This window comes from Pseudorca crassidens, chromosome 2 (assembly GCF_039906515.1).
Source record: "Pseudorca crassidens isolate mPseCra1 chromosome 2, mPseCra1.hap1, whole genome shotgun sequence".
In the NCBI taxonomy this organism is placed as follows: domain Eukaryota; kingdom Metazoa; phylum Chordata; class Mammalia; order Artiodactyla; family Delphinidae; genus Pseudorca; species Pseudorca crassidens.
Window position 1 is genome coordinate 167,807,880 of NC_090297.1, and position 21,418 is coordinate 167,829,297.

A 21,418-nucleotide genomic window follows, 5' to 3' on the forward strand; every position below is an offset into this window, starting at 1 on the left:
GTGACAGAAGCGATAGTGTGCCCTTTATGAAGGCTGTGAGCAAGAAGAGAGGATAAAATAGCTACACCATGTGTGGTGTTGGAGTGGGAGTGCCAAGTGAGCAATCAGCTCCAACTTCGCAAAATGCAAGGCAGGAAGCACCCAGAAGGGCAGGGTGGGACGGGTCGGTGCTCCCAGCTTATTAGGGAATCTGTAATGAATCGGTGTCTGGGCACGTACGCGAAGGTGTTCACGTCCACCACTGCGAACACACCCCGCAGCAGTCAAGGTCCTTATCACTAAAAGCCAACAGTCACGGCACAGATGATTGGAGGGACTGGAGAAAAGGGGTCGTCGGGTGAATACCACTTGTGTTTAGGGGGTGTCTGTGACGGGTGCCATCCAGGCACGCCCCCTCTTTTCGGCAGCTTTCCTCTCTGCCCACTTTCGTCCTTAGAAGGACAGACACTGGCCCGTGGCCACGTATCAAGGGAGGCCGAGCCGCGAGGGAGGGGCAGGGGTCGGGGAGGCGGCGAAAGGTCCCTTAGATACGGCCGCCCGGCCCTTCCTTTAGACTCTGGTCGTGCGGGGACCGGGGCCGATCTGCCTCCGCCTCCGCCTTATAAGAAGCCCGGGTGCCGGCGGGCAGGGCGGCCCGGGAGGCGGGGACCAGGCCACGGCGGAGTCCAGGGCACCGCGCCCCCACCTGTGGCGGCGGGACGATCGGCCGGGCAGGGATGGGCCGCTACTCGGGCAAAACGTGCAGGCTGCTCTTCATGCTCGTGCTCACCATCGCCTTCTTCGTGGCCGAGCTGGTGTCGGGCTACCTGGGCAACTCCATCGCGCTGCTGTCCGACTCCTTCAACATGCTGTCGGACCTGATCTCGCTGTGCGTGGGGCTGAGCGCCGGCTACATCGCCCGGCGCCCCCGCGGGAGCCTGAGCGCCACCTACGGCTACGCCCGCGCCGAGGTGGTGGGCGCGCTCGGCAACGCCGTCTTCCTTACCGCGCTCTGCTTCACCATCTTCGTGGAGGCCGTGCTGCGCCTGGCCCGGCCCGAGCGCATCGATGACCCCGAGCTGGTGCTCATCGTGGGCGCCCTGGGGCTGGCCGTCAACGTGGTAGGGCTGCTCATCTTCCGGGACTGCGCCGCCTGGTTCGCCTGCTGCGGCCGCCGCCGCCGCCGCCGCCAACAGAAGCGGCAACAGCAACCGGCGGCCGGGGGCGGCCCTCGCGGCGTCTTCCCGGGTCCCCAAGGCGCTGAGGGCCGCTGGCACGCCGCCACCCTGCCAGCCCCCGGCCGCGACTCGGCCGTGACCCTCCGTGTGGCCTCGGTGGACAGGAAGGACGAGAAGGGGGCGACCGTGTTCTCCAACGTAGCAGGTGCCTTTCGGTTGCATCTTCTGGACAGCGTTGCCCTTCCCTCCCCCGCGCGCCCGGTCCCTTCTTCCTCGCCCCACGCCCTCTTTTTACCTGTCTGCTTTAAAAACAAAAAAACACAAAAACACAAAAACCACAACTATTTCCTCTGCCGGCCGGCTTTAAGTCTGTGCCGCTAACTGAACGTATTCCCCCGATTTCTTTTCTTTTTCCTCCTGGGTCCTCGGGCCCCCTTTGCTTCTTTTTCCCCTTCCCCTATTTTCTTTGTATAGGAGTATTGATTCTCTCGGAAATCAGTTATTATTATTGGGCAGCAGATAGCACTCCCCACCTCTCCCTCCTCCATTGGATACTATCTGCACTTTGTTTTTCTCCTTCCCCCTTTGCCCATCCGTCCATCCCCCTGGGAGTTATGGGTTTGGGGTTGGGGGTGGATTCCCACTGCCTCTTTGTTTGTTTGTTTGTTTGTTTGAACTTGAATGAAAGTGTGAAGGAAGTCCAAAGGTGAATCACAAGGCTGATTTAAAGGCCAAAATGTGCCACTCTGGGCTGTGTGTTTGGAGAGGTGGGGGGGCTGATGAGGTAGTGGGCTTTGAAAATAATGAAACGTTTTTCTGAGTCCATTGGTTCTTTTTGTTTGTAGAACTTATACACAACACAAGGTTTCTTCTTTGAATGCAGGTGATTCCCTGACTACGCAGAATGAACCAGAAGAGACTATGAAAAAGGAGAAGAAGTCCGAAGCCCTGAATATCAGAGGTAGGATTGACCTGGGGTCAAGCTGAAATCCTTTTCAGTGTTACGCATGGACTGGGCTGGACTCTTCCTTTCTGTTTGCCTTTTCATAGGTGTGTTAGAAAGTAGGCAGGTTACATGCAGAGACTATTACCTAGATCTCTTGCCTAATCACGGCATCGATTCTGGGGGAGTCAGAGTTGCTAATGATTTATCCTTGCTCCACTTAGGCCCATGCTCACGCTGCCTGCTCCAGAGTCTCACAGATCCCTGGCATGCTACTGCTTGATTTTGCCCGCCCGTGGATATTGCTAACATAAAATGCAGCCTGTTTGAATTGGATATCATTTTGATAAAGGTTGGAAGAGAGTAGGTGGGACCTATCCAAGGTTACGCCCCAAGTGACCTTGCTGACTGACCCTCATTGCCTCACTTATTTTGGTCAGAAAACTGCTCCTGAGATGGTCTGTTGGTTCAGTTGAGTTTCCACCTCAAGGTCTAAAGAAGGGGTTCTGGGGAGACAGAGGAAGGCACATCACTTGCATCCCTCCTACCATGCGCTCAAGGTCACAAACCCAGGGCAAAGTTGAGCCCTGGGAGTTCAAAAGTGGGTTTCTCACCAGACACCAACATGGTACAGTACATCTCCCCTTTCCAACTTCTTGGGCACAGATTTTGCTTCAGAGCGATTCACGAAAGCCCAATTCCCAACCTGATGGAGAATCTCAACAAAAGTTATGCAGCCCTTTACCTTTAGATGGTTTGAGGAAGCCTGAAGTGGGGCTTAGAGGTAAATAATACAAAGAAAAAAAATAATGCAGGAAATGCCTTCATTTCTGAGAATCTCACATCTGTTTTACAAAGTGATACCCAGAATGAATCTGGAGGGAAAATCAGAAAAGAACGACAGCAGCACATGAGCTCCTAAAAATTTCTAAATGAATTAGTTAAAAAAATTTAACTGCAACAGGGGAATTCCTAAAAAACATGGTGGTGAATCTTTTTGGAAAGAGGAGCTGTGATGAAAACTCATAATCCTTTAGTTTATCCTTTTTTTTAGGTTCAGTTTAAATATAAATATATAGAATATATATGTTATTAATATATATTACATATATAATATATATTAATAACATATATATTCTATATATATATTTAATGGGTTTTTAAGATGGAGTTCACCATCATAGCACTTCACCTTTTCAAAGCACATTCTGTTTTTTTATTCTTTCTTTAATTGAGATAGTATTGGCATATAACACTAATTTCAGGTGTACAACATAATGATTCGATCTTTGTATGTATTGTGAAATGATCACCACAGTATAACTATAAATACATGAATAACAGTGTCTGGTTAACACCCATCATTATGCACAGTAACAATTTTTTTTTCTCATAATGAGAACTTTTAAGATCTACTCTCTTGGCAACTTTCAAATATATGGTACAGGATTATTTTTTTTCTTATTTTATTTATTATTATTTTTAATACACATTTATTGGAGTATAATTGCTTCACAACACTGTGTTAGTTTCTGCTTTATAACAAAGTGAATCAGCTATACATACACATATATCCCCATATCTCCTCCCTTTTGCGTCTCCCTCCCACCCTCCCTATCCCACCCCTCTAGGTGGTCACAAAGCACCGAGCTGATCTCCCTGTGCTATGCGGCTGCTTCCCACCAGCTATCTGTTTTACATTTGGTAGTGTATATATGTCCATGCCACTCTCTCACTTCGTCCCAGCTTCCCCCTCCACACCCGGTGTCCTCAAGTCAATGCTCTATGTCTATGTCTTTATTCCTGCCCTGCCACTAGGTTCATCATTATAGTCACCCTGATGTCCATGGCATCTCCATGACTTATTTATCTTATAACTGGAAGTTTGTACCTTTTGACTCCATTCACCCATTTTGCCCACCCCTCCACCACCTCTGTCTACCACCAATCTGTTCTCTGTATCTGTGAGCCTTTTTTTTTAAAGATGCCTCATACAAATGAGCTTGTTGATTTTGCTGCTCAAGGAGACGTTTGTCCAGGTGCAAGTACTGCAGCAAAGGGTCCCAGGTCCCAGCCTGTCTCACCACCATTTAAGACATACATATAGTGGGGTGAGGAGGGCTTAGGCAGGCGGATCTGGTTTGAGTTCTGTCTCTGCCTTCCACTAGCTATGTGACCTTGGGCAAGTAATGTTCCCTCTTGGACCTTCAGTTTCCTTATCTACATAAGGGAGATAATAGCAGTGCTGACATCTCTGTGTTGTTGTGAGAGATACATGACTGATGGGAACAGCACAGAGGATTCACGTAATGAATTGCCTTCCCATCAGTTCTATGCACTTACTTCTCAGTGGGTTTTCAGACGTTGTTTCACGTCCTCTATTTTTTTTAAATTTCTACATTTTATTTTTATTATAAATTATATATGCCTAGTAAGTGACTCAAATTTCAGCTAGACATAGAAATAACAAATAAAACATCTTTTGACTAGCATGATAATAAGACATTATCCCTGAAAGCCTTTGAGATGGCAACATGCAACACAAATGTATTCAAGATAGTTGAGTCACTAACAAGTTTCAGAGCTCCAGATTAGGTCATATTAATTTCCAAGCGTTCTACTGACTCTGTTATTCTATGATCCTGACAGTTAATAGCAAAAAGCAAATCACGGCAGTATTTCAACAGTTTATCCTAACACACACACACACACACACACACACACACACCGGCTATGTTTTCGTTAGATGTTTATACACATTTTTTTCTAGTATCACGTCCTCTTCAGAACTGGCCTCTTCGAGAAGTGAGGCAGATGCTATTCTTATTCCCATTTCACCAGTGAGAATCTTGCCGCTCAGAGAGGTTGACTTTCACAAGATCCATGACTCACAGAGACTGTCAGGTCTGTGACTCTAAATGTAGTGCACCCGTCTCCCATGTTGCCTGACAAGCACATCCTCTTCTGCAGCCTCCTTTGAGTTCTCTGCTTGGAACACCTTTTCTCTGAGTTTCTCTGCCTGGGACTATTGCCTTTTGAAGCCTGTCTCCTCTTCAGAGTCTTGCCCATGTCTCGAGAAGCCTTTCTTGAGATTTCTCGTCACAGGGAATAATCCTCCCTCTGGAAGTTACTGACGCACTTATCCAGAGCCCTGCCAGTGGACTGAGGTCCCCAGAAGATCATGACCATCTTTGCACGGAAGGCCAGAAAACACACCGCAATATCTCAGGAATTTAGTGAAATGAAGCTGTAAGCAGTTTTTCAGACTGAAGGTCACGATAGTTTGGGTTGTAAAATCAATTTAGTAAAGTATGATCAGCATTTTGAAAACTAACTAGAACTGAATGAAATAGAATAGAAAATAGTAATAAGTCCCATGTCAGGATAGGTTTTGTTTTTTCGAGAAACATTTGTTTCAGTGTGTGTTTGTGCCTGGGCTAGGATGCAAAATAAGATTCTTACTGTGGATTATGTGAAAAATAAGTTTGAACACTCTTTTATATAATTCTTAGGGTCCGGTAGTGAGATTTCTCAGAAGGAGAACTTGAAACTGGAATGTAGGACTTTGATGGGGCAGGATGCCCAGTGGTTCTCTAGTCATACTATAGAGATTTATATCCCCACACGAACACTTTGTAGCTGTGTGCTCTTGGATAAGTTACTAAGCTACTCTGTGCCTCAGCTTCCTCATTTGTAGAGTGGAGAGAGTAACCACTTTAGAGAGTCCTTAAGAGGACTTAATGTGTAAATACATGCAACATACAACAATGTCTGGTGCATAGATGTTAGCTAGCATTACAGTTATTATAATTAAGTAAAAGGCAGAAGGCACTCTATGTCGTGGGAGTTATGACTGACCAACCAGAAAACTGTTTTTTTTCGAGTGCCTAGATTGTATGCCTCCAGTGCTAAAATACAAACAAAGGAAATGCAGGGTGCGACCCTCACCTTCTGTTACTTATAGTCTAATGGAGGAAACGCGGCTGACATCCATGAAAAAGAGCATAACAGATGGTCTCAGGCTGTGAAAATGATGTCGAGGGCATATAGGAAATGTTTGGTCTTCATATTTTTATGGTAGTATTTTGTACCGTCCTGGAGAAGGTTAGAGCTTTGATCTTCAGTTCCTCCTGGAGAAACAAGCTGTAGAGACCAACTCTTGGGAACATGTTGAGTTTCTCTTTTTGGCTGAGGACAAGAACTGGGGAGTAAGAAGCCCCCCTAGGGGGTGGGGTGGGAAGAAAGGGGGCACAGAATTTAAAAATGGGACTACTTAATGTATTTATTGAATCGGGACCCTATTACCATAAGTAAACACTCAGCCAGAAGGAGATGTGGGGATTCTTTTTATTCTTGTATTTTTTTGGTGGTGGGGGGAGGTTGCCACAAACTACATTTAGTGTGTTTACAAAATGCCATTCGACCTATGATGCTACTCAGAATCTTAGAAGTGCTGCCAGGAGGAAGTAGCCTCTTCTAAGTGAAACTATTCAGTTGCAGCCATGAGTGAGTTGTTAGTATTTTGGATGATTATTAATTCTACTGAGTGAATCTGGGATACATGGAGGGTTAATCCGTATACTTTCTTCTAGAGCAGCGCCTTGAAAACTTTTATGTGCATTTCAGTCACCTGGGGATCTTATTAAAATGCAGAATCGGGGCTTCCCTGGTGGTGCAGTGGTAGAGAGTCCGCCTGCCGATGCAGGGCACACGGGTTCGTGCCCCGGTCCGGGAAGATCCCACATGCCGCGGAGAGGCTGGGCCCGTGAGCCATGGCCGCTGAGCCTGCGCGTCCGGAGCCTGTGCTCTGCAGCGGGAGAGCCCACAACAGTGAGAGGCCCCCGTACGGCAAAAAAAAAAAAAAAAAAAGCAGAATCGATTCAATAGATTGGAGGTGGAGCCTGAGATTCTGCCTTTCTCAGAAGCTTCTAGGTGATGTTGGTGCTTCTGGTCTGCAAACCATACTTTGGAAAGAAAGATTCTGATGTTGCTTTCTGTAAAGAAAAAACTTTGTGTTTATACTTTATAATCCTAACAAATCTCTGCTCCATTCACTAACTCCCAGTTCAGTCTGTGTCCAACAAACACCTGGACACTTAGACCTTCCTTAGAATTACATGCTTTCTGTATCATGACCGAAAACTTCCGAAGTGGTTCCCTTAAGTAAAGGCATCCACAATTTTTGTTATTATCTGTAGAATTTAAATGTTATTTTATTGTTACAAAGGGCTCTTTATTTAGTGGGAATGTTTCTGGACACTGTGGAGGACCTCTTAAACCAAAGGCAGTTTAAGTGACCACAGGCTAAGTGAGACGTAGGTAAATGCATTTAGGGAAGGGGAAAATGGATCAAGGTAGAGGGAAGACAAAGAATAAATAAATATAAATATTATATTTATCTGTAACAAACCATAATGGAAAAGAATATGACAAAGAATATGTATACCTGAATCGCTTTGCTGTACACCAGAAACTGACACAACGTTGTAAATCAACTATACTTCAATTAGGAAAAAAAAGTTTGGGAATTCCCTGGCGGTCCAGTGGATAAGACCCTGTGGTTTTACTGCCGTGGGCCTGGGTTCGATCCCTGGTTGGGGAACTAAGATCCCACAAACCACGTGGCATGGCACCCAACCCCACCCCCCCCCCCGCAAAAATAAAGAAATGTTTGAAACAATTTAAATCACAGACACCTGTCTGAAAGAAAAAGAAACCATTTGCATAGCGTCTGTTTCCAGCATTGTGCCCTCTGATGGGTGGTAGGTGGCAGCAATGTGGCACCTTGAACTGGCACAGTCCCTCTTCCCGCAGGTGTCTGCAGCTCAGAATCTTCCTAGGCTGTTCCAGGTTCTCTGGGTCCTGGGACGGTGGCCTGAGGTTTTGTTTTCTGTGCAGCAGTGGCCGTTGTTTTTTGCTTTCAAATCCAGCCTGCTGTTCTAACTGAACAGAGAACAAATAGCAACAGGTATTCATAGACTTGGGAAGCCAAGTCAGTGAGTGTCACGTGGGCTTTATTGGTCTTTCTTTCTTCCCCGCAGGGGTACTTTTACATGTGATGGGAGATGCCCTGGGGTCGGTGGTTGTGGTGATTACGGCCATCATATTCTACGTGCTTCCCCTGAAGCATGAGGACCCATGTAACTGGCAGTGCTACATTGACCCCAGCCTGACTGTCATCATGGTCATCATTATTTTGTCATCTGCCTTCCCACTCATCAAGGAGACTGCTGCCATTCTGCTGCAGATGGTCCCCAAAGGCGTCAACATGGAAGAGCTGAGTAAGTCATGCAATTCTTATCTTGAACCACTGCCCAGTGACTGTTCTTCAGGCCAAAGGGCCAGCATTATTTCAGAGCAGGGTTTGATTTCTGTATCCTGAAATACTTTAAATCACAACGCAATAGAGACATCCTCACATGTTTTGTAGATGACTGCTGCTACTAAGATGACTCACAGCTCCGAGAACCAAAGGTCCTTTTTAGCCCATCATTCTCTGACTCTACTGCAGATTTTTAAGAATGTGTTGCTTGGGCAATACCTATTCCTGGGCTATTTATTTACCTTCATGTCAGAGATTTATTCTAACTCAGATAAGGCCACTCTGTCCAGGACTTGATTTTTATTCCCCCTATTCTGAAAACATGAGTCATTCCTTCCTATTCTAGATCCTGCTTTTTAGTTAACTGATTCTTGTGGGCACACGAGTCACCGTGTGTCCTATAACACAGTAAAATGGACCATATTTAAATTCACTCATTCAGTAGTGGAATCTGTTTCTTTGCTTTGCTCAAATAGAAGGTCAAACTCTCACTTGAGTTTATGTGCATCTGAGGATAGAACATTTTTATAGACTTTATAGGATGTCTGAATGGGAACTCTCCAGATGTTGGTGAGAAACTGAATGTGCAACTTTAGTTCTAGTGTTTCTAAATGGAGATGAAGTTTTTATAGGAAAAAAATTTTTTCATGAATATTTGCTATTATTCTATCTATGATTACTTCATCAGTGAGCCAGTAAACATGAACTATAGCCCAGGCCCACTATGCAGCTGAAAGTTGGAAGACCTTATTTCATGACAAATAGCTGAAATTAGATTTGATAGGTCTTAATATATTAAAAAGCCGCGGATAGCCTTTCCCCCTACAGGCATGATTTACAGTGTGACTGTCCTGCATGCCTACTCTTTGCCCAGTGCTGCAGGCAGAGGACGACGGAGGTAAAAGAGGCTCCGAGGAGCAGATATACCGCATCATTTTCCTTCCAGGGGCTTGTTTGCCAATGGAAAAAACAAAAGAAGCATATACAAAGCAACTTGTGATATATATTGGCTTATATTGCCTTTTAACAAAATAATATAGATATATTGAAAAGCAGATATTAAAAAAATTAGAGTGTAATAACGATAGGAACACTCTTATGATACTTATTACATGCTAGGTAATATTGTCCAAATGCTCTACTTACATTAACTCATTTTAATCCTTAAAATAAACTTATGAGGTACTGTCATTATCATTCCTAATTTACAGATAGGGAAACCGAGGCACAGAGGGACTGGGTAAATTTTACAAGGTCATGCAGGTAGTAAATGATTAGCTGGGATTCAAACTCTAGCTGGCTACAGGTTGTTCATCATCGCTGTTCAATACCATCTTTCTAAATACATACTAATTTTAGAAAGTATGGAAAATATAGAAGAGCCTAAATAAGAAAATAGAAATCTCTCATAATCCTACCACCCAGAAATTACCACTCTTAATATTTTATGTCAGTCATTCAATAAAATAAGACTTAATCTATCTAAAAAAATCATTTTTGTGTGTGTATATATACAATGATGTTTCATTTTTTTTAAAAAAGAAAGATAAGCAAAATAAGACAGAGAAACACGTAACAGATGAAGGAGCAAAGTAAAAACCCACCAGGCCAAACAAATGAAGAGGAAATAGGCAGTCTACCTGAAAAAGAATTCAGAGTAAAGATAGTAAAGATATCCAAAATCTTGGAAATAGAATGAAAAAAATACAAGAAACATTTAACAAGAACCTAGAAGAACTAAAGAGCAAATAAACAATGGTGAGCAACATAATAAATAAAATTAAAAATTCTCTAAAAGGAATCAATAGCAGAATAACTGAGGCAGAAGAACGGATAAGTGACCTGGAAGATAAAATAGTGGAAATAACTTCTGTAGAGCAGAATAAAGAAAAAAGAATGAAAAGAATGAGGACAGTCTCAGAGACCTCTGGGACAACATTAAATGCACCAACATTTGAATTATAGGGGCCCCAGAAGAAGAAGAGAAAAAGAAAGGGACTGAGAAAATATTTGAAGAGATTATAGTTGAAAAATTCCCTAATATGGGAAAGGAAATATTCAGTCAAGTCCAGGAAGCGCAGAGAGTTCCATAAAGGAAAAATCCAAGGAGAAACACACCAAGACACATATCAAACTATCAAAAATTAAATACAAAGAAAAAATATTAAAAGCAGCAAGGGAGAAGCAACAAATAACACACAAGAGAATCCCCATAAGGTTAACAGCTGATCTTTCAGCAGAAACTCTGCAAGCCAGAAGGGAGTGGCAGAACATATTTAAAGTGATGGAAGGGAAAAACCTACAACTAAGATTACTCTACCCAGCAAGGATCTCATTCAAATTCAACAGAGAAATTAAAACCTTTACAGACAAGCAAAAGCTAAGAGAATTCAACACTACCAAACCAGCTTTACAACAAATTCTAAAGGAACTTCTCTAGACAGGAAACACAGGAGAAGGAAAACACCTACAATAACAAACCCTAAACAATTAAGAAAATGGTAATAAGGGGCTTCCCTGGTGGTGCAGTGGCTGATAGTCCACCTGCCAATGCAGGGGACACGGGTTCGTGCCCTGGCCTGGGAAGATACCACATGCCACGGAGTGGCTGGGCCCATGAGCCATGGCCGCTGGGCCTGCACGTCTGAAGCCTGTGCTCCGCAATGGGAGAGGCCACAGCAGTGAGAGGCCTGCATACCGCAAAAAAAGAAAGAAAGAAAGAAAGAAAATGGTAATAGGAACACACATATCGATAACTACCTTAAATGTAAATGGATTAAGTGCTCCAACCAAAAGACATACACTGACTGAATGGATACAAAAACAAGACCCATATATATACTGTCTACAAGAGACTCACTTCAGACCAAGGGACACACACAGACTGAAAGTGTGTGGATGGAAAAAGATATTCCATGCAAATGGAAATCGAAAGAAAGCTGGAGTAGCAGTTCTCATATCAGACAAAATAGACTTTAAAATAAATACTATTACAAGAGAAAAAGAAGGACACTACATAATGATCAAGGGATCAATCCAAGAAGAAGATATAACAATTGTGAATATTTATGCACCCAACATAGGAGTACTTCAATACATAAGGCAAATGCTAACAGCCATAAAAGGGGAAATTGACAGTAACACAATCATACTAGGCGACTTTAACACCCCATTTTCACCAATGGACAGATCATCCAAAATGAAAATAAATAAGGAAACACAAGCTTTAAATGACACATTATACAAGATGGACTTAATTGATATTTATAAGACACTCCATCCAAAAACAACAGAATACACTTTCTTCTCAAGTGCTCATGGAACATTCTCCAGGATAGATCATATCTTGGGTTACAAATGAAACCTTGGTAAACTTAAAAAAATGGAAATCGATCAAGTATCTTTTCCGACCACAACGCTATGAGACTAGGTATCAATAACAGGAAAAAAACTGTAAAAAAATACAAACACACGGAGGCTAAACAATACACTACTAAATAACAAAGAGATCACTGAAGAAATCAAAGAGGAAATCAACAAATGCCTAGAAACAAATGAGAATGAAAACATGACGACCCAAAACCTATAGGATGCAGCAAAAGCAGTTATAAGAGGGAAGTTTATAGCAATACAATCCTACCTCAAGAAAAAAGAAAAATCTCAAATAAACAATCTAATCTTACACCTAAAGCAATTAGAGAAAGAAGAACAAAAAAACTCCAAAGTTAGCAGAAGGAAAGAAATCATAAATATCAGATCAGAAATAAAGGAAAAACAAATGAAGGAAACAATAGCAAAGATCAATGAAACAAAATAAAAACTAAATAATAAAACCTTTTCCAGGTTCTTTGAGAAGATAAAGAAAACTGATAAACCATTACCCAGACTCAACAAGAAAAAAAGGGAGAAGACTCAAATCAACAGAATTAGAAATGAAAAAGGAGAAGTAACAACTGATGCTGCAGAAATACAAAGGATCATGAGAGATTACTAAAAGAAACTCTGTGCCAATAGAATGGACAACCTGGAAGAAATGGACAAATTCTTAGAAAAGCACAAACTTCCAAGACTGAACCAGGAAGAAATAGAAAATATAAACAGACCAGTCACAAGCACTGAACTTGAAACTGTTCTCAGTGGTGAAAAAATGAAACTATTTCCACTAAGATCAGGAACAAGGCAAGGCTGCCCACCCTCACCACTATTATTCAACATAGTTTTGGAAGTTTTAGCCACAGCAATCAGAGAAGAAAAAGAAATAAAAGGAATCCAAATCAGAAGAGAAGAAGTAAAACTGTCACTGTTTGCAGGTGACATGATGCTATATAGAGAGAATCCTAAAGATGCTACCAAAAAACTACTAGAGCTAATCAATGAATTTGGTAAAGTAGCAGGATACAAAATTAATGCACAGAAGTAGTGTAGCATTCCTATACACTAATGATGAAAAATCTGAAAGAGAAATTAAGGACATACTCCCATTTACCATTGCAACAAAAAGAATATAATACCTAGATATAAACCTACCTAAGGAGACAAAAGACCTGTATGCAGAAAACTATAAGACACTGATGAAAGAAATTAAAGATGATACAAACAGATGGAGAGATATACTATGTTCTTGGATTGAAAGAATCAACATTGTGAAAATGGCTCTACTACCCAAAGCAATCTACAGAATCAATGCAATCTCTCTCAAACTACCAATGGCATTTTTCACAGAACTAGAACAAAAAATTGCACAATTTCTATGGAAACACAAAAGACCCCGAACAGTCAAAGCAATCTTGAGAAAGACAAACAGAGCTGGAGGAATCAGGCTCCCTGACTTCAGACTATGCTACAAAGCTACAGTAAACAAGACAGTATGGTACTGGCACAAAAACAGAAATACAGATCAATGGAACAGGGTAGAAAGCCCAGAGATAAGCCCATGTGCATATGGTCTCCTTATCTTTGGTAAAGGAGGCAAGAATATACAATGGAGAAAAGACAGCCTCTTCAATAAGTGGTGTTGGAAAAACTGGACAGCTACATGTTAAAGAATGAAATTAGAACACTCCCTAACACCATACACAAAAATAAATTCAAAATGGATTAAAGACCTTAATGTAAGACCAGACACCCTCAAACTCTTAGAGGAAAACATAGGCAGAACACTCTATGGCATAAATCACAGGAAGATCCTTTTTGACCCACCTCCTAGAGAAGTGGAAATAGAAACAAAAATAAACAAATGGGACCTAATGAAACTTAAAAGCTTTTGCACATCAAAGGAAACCATAAACGAGAGGAAAAGACAACCCTCAGATGGGAGAAAATCTTTGCAAATGGAGCAACTGACAAAGGATTAATCTCAAAAATATATAAGCAGCTCATGCAGCTCAATATCAAAAAAACAAACAAACCAATCCAACAATAGGCCGAAGACCTAAATAGACAATTCTCCAAAGAAGATATTCACGTTGCTAACAAACACATGAAAACATGCTCAACATCATTAATCATTAGAGAAATGCCTGGTGGCGCAGTGGTTGAGAGTCTGCCTGCCAATGCAGGGGACATGGGTTCGTGCCCCGGTCCAGGAAGATCCCACATGCCGCGGAGTGGCTAGGCCCGTGAGCCATGGCTGCTGAGCCTGCGCGTATGGAGCCTGTGCTCCGCAACGGGAGAGGCCACAGCAGTGAGAGGCCCGCGTACCGCAGAAAAAAAAAAAAAAAAAAAAAAAACTACAATGAGGTATCACCTCACACCAGTCAGAATGGCCATCATCAAAAAATCTGCAAACAATAAATGCTGGAGAGGGTGTGGAGAAAAGGGAACCCTCTTGCACTGTTGGTGGGAATGTAAATTGATACAGCCACTATGGAGAACAGTTTGGAGGTTCCTCAAAAAACTAAAAACCATATGACCCAGCAATCCCACTAGTGGGCATATACCCTGAGAAAACCATAATTCAAAAAGAGTCATGTTGGCTTCCCTGGTGGTGCAGTGGTTGAGAGCCCGCCTGCCGATGCAGGGGACACAGGTTTGTGCCCCGGTCCGGGAAGATCCCACATGCCACGGAGCAGCTAGGCCCATGAGCCATGGCCGCTGAGCCTGGGCGTCTGGAGCATGTGCTCCGCAACGGGAGAGGCCACAACAGTGAGAGGCCCGCATACCACAAAAAAAAAAAAAAAAAAAGAGTCAGGTACCACAATGTTCATCGCAGCACTATTTACAATAGCCAGGACATGGAAGCAACCTAAGTGTCCATCGACAGATGAATGGATAAAGAAGATGTGGCACATATGTACAATGGAATATTACTCAGCCATAAAAAGAAACTAAATTGAGTTATTTGTAATGAGGTGGATGGACCTAGACTCTGTCATACAGAGTGAAGTAAGTCAGAAAGAATGAAACAAATACTATATGCTAACACGTATATATGGAATCTAAAAAAAAAAAAAAATTTCTCAAGAACCTAGGGGCAGGACAGGAGTAAAGATGTAGAGAATGGAGTTGAGGACACGGGGAGGGGGAAGGGTAAGCTGGGATGAAGTGAGAGTGTGGCATGGACACATATACGCTACCAAATGTAAAATAGATAGCTAGTGGGAAGCAGCCGCATAGCACAGGGAGATCAGCTCTATGCTTTGTGACTACCTAGAGGGGTGGGATAGGGAGGGTGGGAGGGAGGCTCAAGAGGGAGGGGATATGGGGATATATATACGTATAGCTGATTCCCTTTGTTATACAGCAGAAACTAACACAGCACTGTAAAGCAATTATACTCCAGTAAAGATGTTAAAAAAAAAAGAGGAAAGAATATCATACCACATATGCATTCTAGCTATTTGCTTTTTCACTTAAAAATACATTATATACACTTTCTTATATCCTTAAATATGCAACTTACTTTTTCACAGCTGTATCATATTCTATCACATAATTGATTTAACGATTTCCATTTTTTTTCATTAACACAAAAAGCATTGTCCAAACCAGTTTTGTACATAAATATTTGGTCATTTGTTTCAGTTAAATTCCTAGTGTTAGAATTGCTGGTTAAGGTTTTTGATCCACATTGCCAAATCCCCTTTAAAAAAGGCATCCTTCTTTATATTCCCACGCCAGTCCATCAGAGCGTCGAATGCCTTGTAAACTCAACCACCCTGGGCATTTTGTGGGGAGGATTGTTATGAAATTTATTTTCTTGAATTGCTTTTTTTTTTTTTTTTTTTTGGTGGTACGCGGGCCTCTCACTGTTGTGGCCTCTTCTGTTGCGGAGCACAGGCTCCGGACACGCAGGCTCAGCGGCCATGGCTCACGGGCCAAGCCGCTCCGTGGCATGTGGGATCTTCCTGGACCGGGGCACAAACCCGTGTCCCCTGCATCGGCAGGCGGACTCTCAACCACTGCGCCACCAGGGAAGCCCCTTGAATTGCCTTTTATGGGCTAACAGTGTATGGTAGAGGAATTCAGAGAGGAAGAAGAAGATTATGGGAAAATGTATGGGAAGATGTAGCCATATACGGTACAGCTATTTTGCTTCCTGTTGTTCTTAGTAACTACATCATTCTGGTGAGAATGCTTAAGGGGACCCTATCCTCCCGTGGTGGTTCCATGTTTCAAATGGAACCTTCACCTTGGCTATTGTTTTCTCTCCCCTATTCTAGTGAGTAAACTCTCTGCTGTGCCCGGAATTAGCAGTGTCCATGAAGTTCACATCTGGGAACTTATAAGTGGGAAGATCATTGCCACTCTGCACATCAAGTATCAGCAGGATGGGGGAGATCAGGATGCCAGTATAAAAATTCGAGAAATCTTCCACAACACGGGAATCCACAATGTGACCATCCAGTTTGAGAAGGTGGACCTGAAGGGGTCCCTGGGGCAGAAGGACTTGCAGCTGCTCTGCAGCTCACCCTGCATCTCCAAGGGCTGCACCAAGCAGCTGTGCTGTCCCCCCGGGGCACTGCCTCTGGCCCATGTCAATGGCTGTGCCGAGCACAATGGCTGTCCCCCACTGGACTTGTCCCGGAGTGATGGCCTTGGGAGACGGCAAACAGCAGAAGTGGCTCTTGAAGTATCTTTGGAAGGTTGTCTGAGTGACCATGGACAAGCTCTTAGCAAATCTCAGGAGGACTCACGTTATGTCAACAGCACACATTTTTAGTTTGGTGCCCACATCAGTAAGCTGTATAGGCGAGGCACTTTGGAACCACTAGCTGGGCTTGTGGGAAGAGATTTGTGGGTCATAGACTCTGATCACACTCACAGTGTGCACACACTCTGTGTTCAATGAGGGTTTTGGCTGTTTGGGATGTTAGTTGAACTTGTCTGTTAATTTTTGTGTGACCGAGAACCCTTTTACATTATCCTGGGTGTTTCATGCTGCTCTTCAACAGTTTTGTGTGAACATTTATTTTCCGAAGCAAATGCACTAGTATACATATCAGGGACATTGAAGGCTGGAACTCAATAATTGTGGACACAGGATTCAAAGTAGTTTTTGTTTGGAATTGCTTAGAACGGCTAGCTGACTCTCAGGTGAGCTCATAGCCAAGCACATCAAACAAAAACTTAAGAACCATAATAGCTATATTCTTTTCTATTCCACTGGGAGATCATAAAAGAGGAAAGTTAAGTAGTCCTATAACTGCAGAAATTTTTTTCTTTGACTAATTTTTGAATAAACGTAAAACGAATACCTAGTAAGGTAGAAAATATTCTCCGAACATTAGAGGATGTCAGGTTTATGGGGGGTGGGGAAAGGCAGGAAGAAAATGCATTTTGATGATTTCTTCATTTTGAGAGGTAGAGAGAAAAAGACTTTCTGCTGTGAACTGAACTACAGCTATAGGATGCTTCAAATGTTCAAATACATAAGATGCTTTTTTTTTTCACTTGGAAGTGTGGGAATATTTCTACTCCTTTAAGTATGACACAGTACCTATATACTGTCTTTTAGAGTCAGTCTAGTTAGAACTGTTTTCATTTATTGCTTATTAATGATTTACTTATTTGCCCAAATTTCCCTTCAGTCTTCTTTTATATGATCACATTGATCTACGTAGCATTTACCAGGAGAAAATGAGTATTCTCGGGATAGGAGAATATATGGCATTGAGTATGCATTCTTGCCCAAAAGATAAGCTAGATTGACTTTCCTTTAATTAGACATATTTTAAGGTATTTACTATAGTTGCCAACTAGTAATTTGATGGAAAAGTGTATGTCCAAGGGAGAAATGAGAATTAATTAAACTGCTGCCTTTAATGTGTTTCAAGGAGCTTACCTTTTTCTTTTATGTCTCTTGACCCATATTATCAAGTTCATACATCTATTAGAATCTGATTTTCGTTCCATGTACTGGAGAAACATCTGACATGAAATTAACAAACTGTTTAGGCAGCAATATTTTCACCAGAACAGTCTCAAAATAAGTATAAGAAAACAGGAGGTGCCTCGCTAAAGAACTAGAATTTTTTTTTTTTTTTTTTTTTTTTTTTTGCGGTACCCGGGCCTCTCACTGTTGTGGCCTCTTCCGTTGCGGAGCACAGGCTCAGTGGCCATGGCTCACGGGCCCAGCCGCTCCGCGGCATGTGGGATCTTCCCGGACTGGGGCACGAACCCGTGTCCCCTGCATCGGCAGGCGGACTCTCAACCACTGCTGCCACCAGGGAAGCCCTAGAATCTTTTTTGATGGGTTGCAAAATTGACTGAAAAAGATCATCCCTCAGGCTGTAAGCATTGAGTCTGTGCAGTTTAGAATCTTCACAGTTCTCATCAGAAATGCTGGATTGGGAACAGAAAAAGCACCCACATTTTTCAACACAAACACCATTTAAAAAACTGTGTCTTATTTTTAAATTCTAAGGCTGAAATAAAGAAGCAACTGTGATCAGTAGAATAGGAAAATTTTTATTCCTTGAAAATTTATTATCCGAGTTTAAATTGGCCATGAATCAGGTAAATAGAAAAATGCCTAAATATGTTTTTATCCCTAGGAGTTTATTAAGCATATATACTTAATAGTATTATATAGTATGTACTATAGCTATTATATAGTATGTACTTAATAGCTAAATAGTATTATATAGTATGTACTTAATAGCTAAAATGGGGGTAGATATAAGGCAACAGTTTTACTTTTAATATTAAAAGCATGGCATGTACTCACACAAAACAGAGGATTCTCTGTGAAACTCACCACAGTAAAATGTGGACCAAATTCTCTTGTATAAATGTTGGTTGAGATACACTGATTGGAGCCAAAGAAGAAATGTCTCTCACTTCCAGATTTGAAGGTCTAATTTGATTTCATATCATTCTGCTTTTATTAAAAGGGTAAAATTATAATTTTATAGTTTTTGTGCAGCTGGGTAAAGGAATGCATACTAGTTTACATCCAAATAATGTTCTTTAATTAATCTCTAAAGTATTTTTCTGGAAAGGAAAAGGCTCTTAATTCCAACATAATTAAATCTAACCTCAGAAAATTATCTCGATGGACTTTTATGAACATACCAAATTATGGAGTGCAGTCAATGTGAAATAGTACCTTTTGAAGACAGTTGGGCTTGGTGTGTTTAAGAATGTCCAAACAAGCTAATTAAGTGCAATATTTTTCTATCGGGTTAGGTGCTTGCATTTGCCACTCAGGCACTGTGATGCCTGCTGTATGGTGTTTTTACTTGGGTTTTGCTCTCCCTTTAGTTGTCCTGCATTTTAATTCTCCCAAGGAAACACAAAAATTTTCTTTTTTCCTTTGAATGGGCCCTGCAAAGTGGCAGTGGTGCCTAAACAACACTGTTTTTTTTCCTGAGATTACAAAAATACTGCTACTCAGTTTTGCGTTCCTGTGTGCATAGGTTAGTTCCAGAAAATTCTCTCTTTTTTTTTTAGGAACTGAAAATAAGTTTTTAAGAGTCTAGGGAATCCTCTGGGTGTCAGATCCGGACCAGCCATCAGGTGTTCTAACCTGGGGATGAGGGATAGCCTCCTATTTCTATGGAAAGAGTCCTTTCCGCATTATTTCAGCACCAGCTATAGGAAAAACTAAGTCTACTTTTATTTTCCAACTTTCAACTCTGTTTGTGAAAATAGAGGTTACGTTTTTTATCATGATGTTTGTCCATTATGAATACCCGTGGGGCTACCAGGTTCCATTGTTGACAGAAAAAAATATTATCCTTTTAATTTTTTGATCAATAAAATAGGGAGACATTGAGGAAGAACTTAGAATACTCTCCATGTTTAGTTACTTTTTTTCCTTCTTTCTTTTTTTTTTTTTTTTTTTTTTTTGCCACCAGCTGGCCAAACTCTAGTGGAGGTAAATCAGGAACTTCAAAGTTCAGTAGGAATGGGTGCTTTGAATGTCAAAGAAATCACGGGTAGATTTTGGATTGTGATAAACTACCTTTTGAGGTAGCAAGAGCTTTTGCTATGCTTCTTCAATCTCCTTGTCCTTGACATTTGAACTGGATAACTCCTTGTTGTGTGGGGCTGTCTTGGCCTTGTAGGATTTTTAGCAGCTTCTCTTGGCTTCTACCCCCTAGATGCCAGTAGCATCCCCTCAAGTTGTGACAACAAACAATGTCCCCAGACATTGCCACAGGTCCCCTGGGGAGCAGAATAGCCCCTAGTTCTGAGCCACTGACTTAACCTACGGATCCTTGAGGGATATTGTTGATGAAAGCCCTTCCAGGGCCCAATAATCCTTTTAATATAATCACTCTGCAGAATTTGCTCTTTAAAAAAATATTTTTAAAGGCTAGATAAAACTATTTATAAAAATACAGTCGTCTTTAGAAGGGGTTACATCAGCACAATTGATTCTTGGAGTTAAGGTGTTTAATTTCCTACCAATTTTAAACTTGACGATATTCTTTTGTTACTGGTTTCTGACAAACAGCGCATCTTAGTGCTATGACAAATTCGGATGTTAAAAACATTTTTTTATTGTTCATGACTCACTTAATCCTTTGCCAAATCATATCCATTTTTTTCCAAGAGTACAAAATACATTTCCTGTTTTTAAATTACCCCGCGTGTAATGTATCTTCACACTCTTGCAATTAAAGATCGCAAAAAAGACTGGTTTAAAAAAAACGACGAAACGCAACCTAATTTGGGTTTCTAATTTAGGCTGAGTAAGCATGCCTATTGTATAGCCCTTGTCGTTCACTTGATAAATTGTCACCTATTTGTGCTTCTGAGTGTATTCACATGTGATTAGCCACAGGAATAAAACAGGAATGAAGCTGTTGAATCGGGGAAGTAGCTGCTCAAATGGAACTTGCATCAGACCCTCATCCTCACTGTGATCTCAATGTCCTTATGAATTTGGAGTTTAGCTAATGAAAATGTGCATCTTTTTCTGGAACTTTTCAGGTGTTTCATTCGGGACTTTTTTGTTTACGTGGAAATTTCTTGCTTATTGCTAGATGGATCAGTGGGCTCCTCTTGGTACAAAGCCAGGCCAGAGACACTGAACCTCCTCTGGATTCTGATGGGAATAATCTGGAAAGGATGATGATTTTCAAGGGAGAATAACCCCTTCCTGGAGGTCTGAAATTATGTTACAGTATTGTGGAGTTTTGTTGCTTCAAGTCTTCCTTCTGTCCTCACAGGTGATTTTGCCAAAGTATAATTGTCACATTTGGGGGAATTATTAAAACTCTAAGACACAGAGTTTCAATAACTCATCGCTAATTGCATGTGAAGTCCCCCAGTGATGTATGCACAGACGCATACCTTTAAAAGTGAAGATGTTCAATGGTGCTATCAATAAAAAGTTTTTAAAATAAATATATGACTGAGAGATGTTTGTGAAAATTAAACCGATAACGCCAAGTAGCTGAACGCATTTTGTCTTTGTCACTTACTCTATAGTCAGTTTCCACTCAGTAACTCCGTGGATTGATTTTAATAATTCAGGACTAATTCTGTCTCCATTTCACACCCCTCTGCCACTCTCCACTCTTGGCAGAAATGTCACCAATTGAC

At 41.7% G+C, this 21,418-nt stretch overlaps 1 protein-coding gene across 2 annotated transcripts in view; it reads left to right on the forward strand.

Annotated features, from left to right (window-relative positions):
• SLC30A10 (solute carrier family 30 member 10) overlaps positions 1-21,253 on the forward strand; it is a 40,197-nt gene extending 18,944 nt beyond the window's left edge. The window contains exons 1-4 of one of the 2 annotated variants that reach the window (XM_067729723.1): positions 579-1,362; positions 2,041-2,118; positions 8,142-8,381; positions 16,084-21,253. In XM_067729723.1, the coding sequence (XP_067585824.1) occupies positions 717-1,362; positions 2,041-2,118; positions 8,142-8,381; positions 16,084-16,583 (1,464 nt within the window). In that variant the 5' untranslated portion in view covers positions 579-716 and the 3' untranslated portion in view covers positions 16,584-21,253. Of the gene's footprint in view, positions 1-578; positions 1,363-2,040; positions 2,119-8,141; positions 8,382-16,083 lie in introns of those variants that run through there. The other variant, XM_067729724.1, reaches the window with a different exon arrangement.
• The last annotated feature ends 165 nt before the right edge of the window (positions 21,254-21,418 follow it).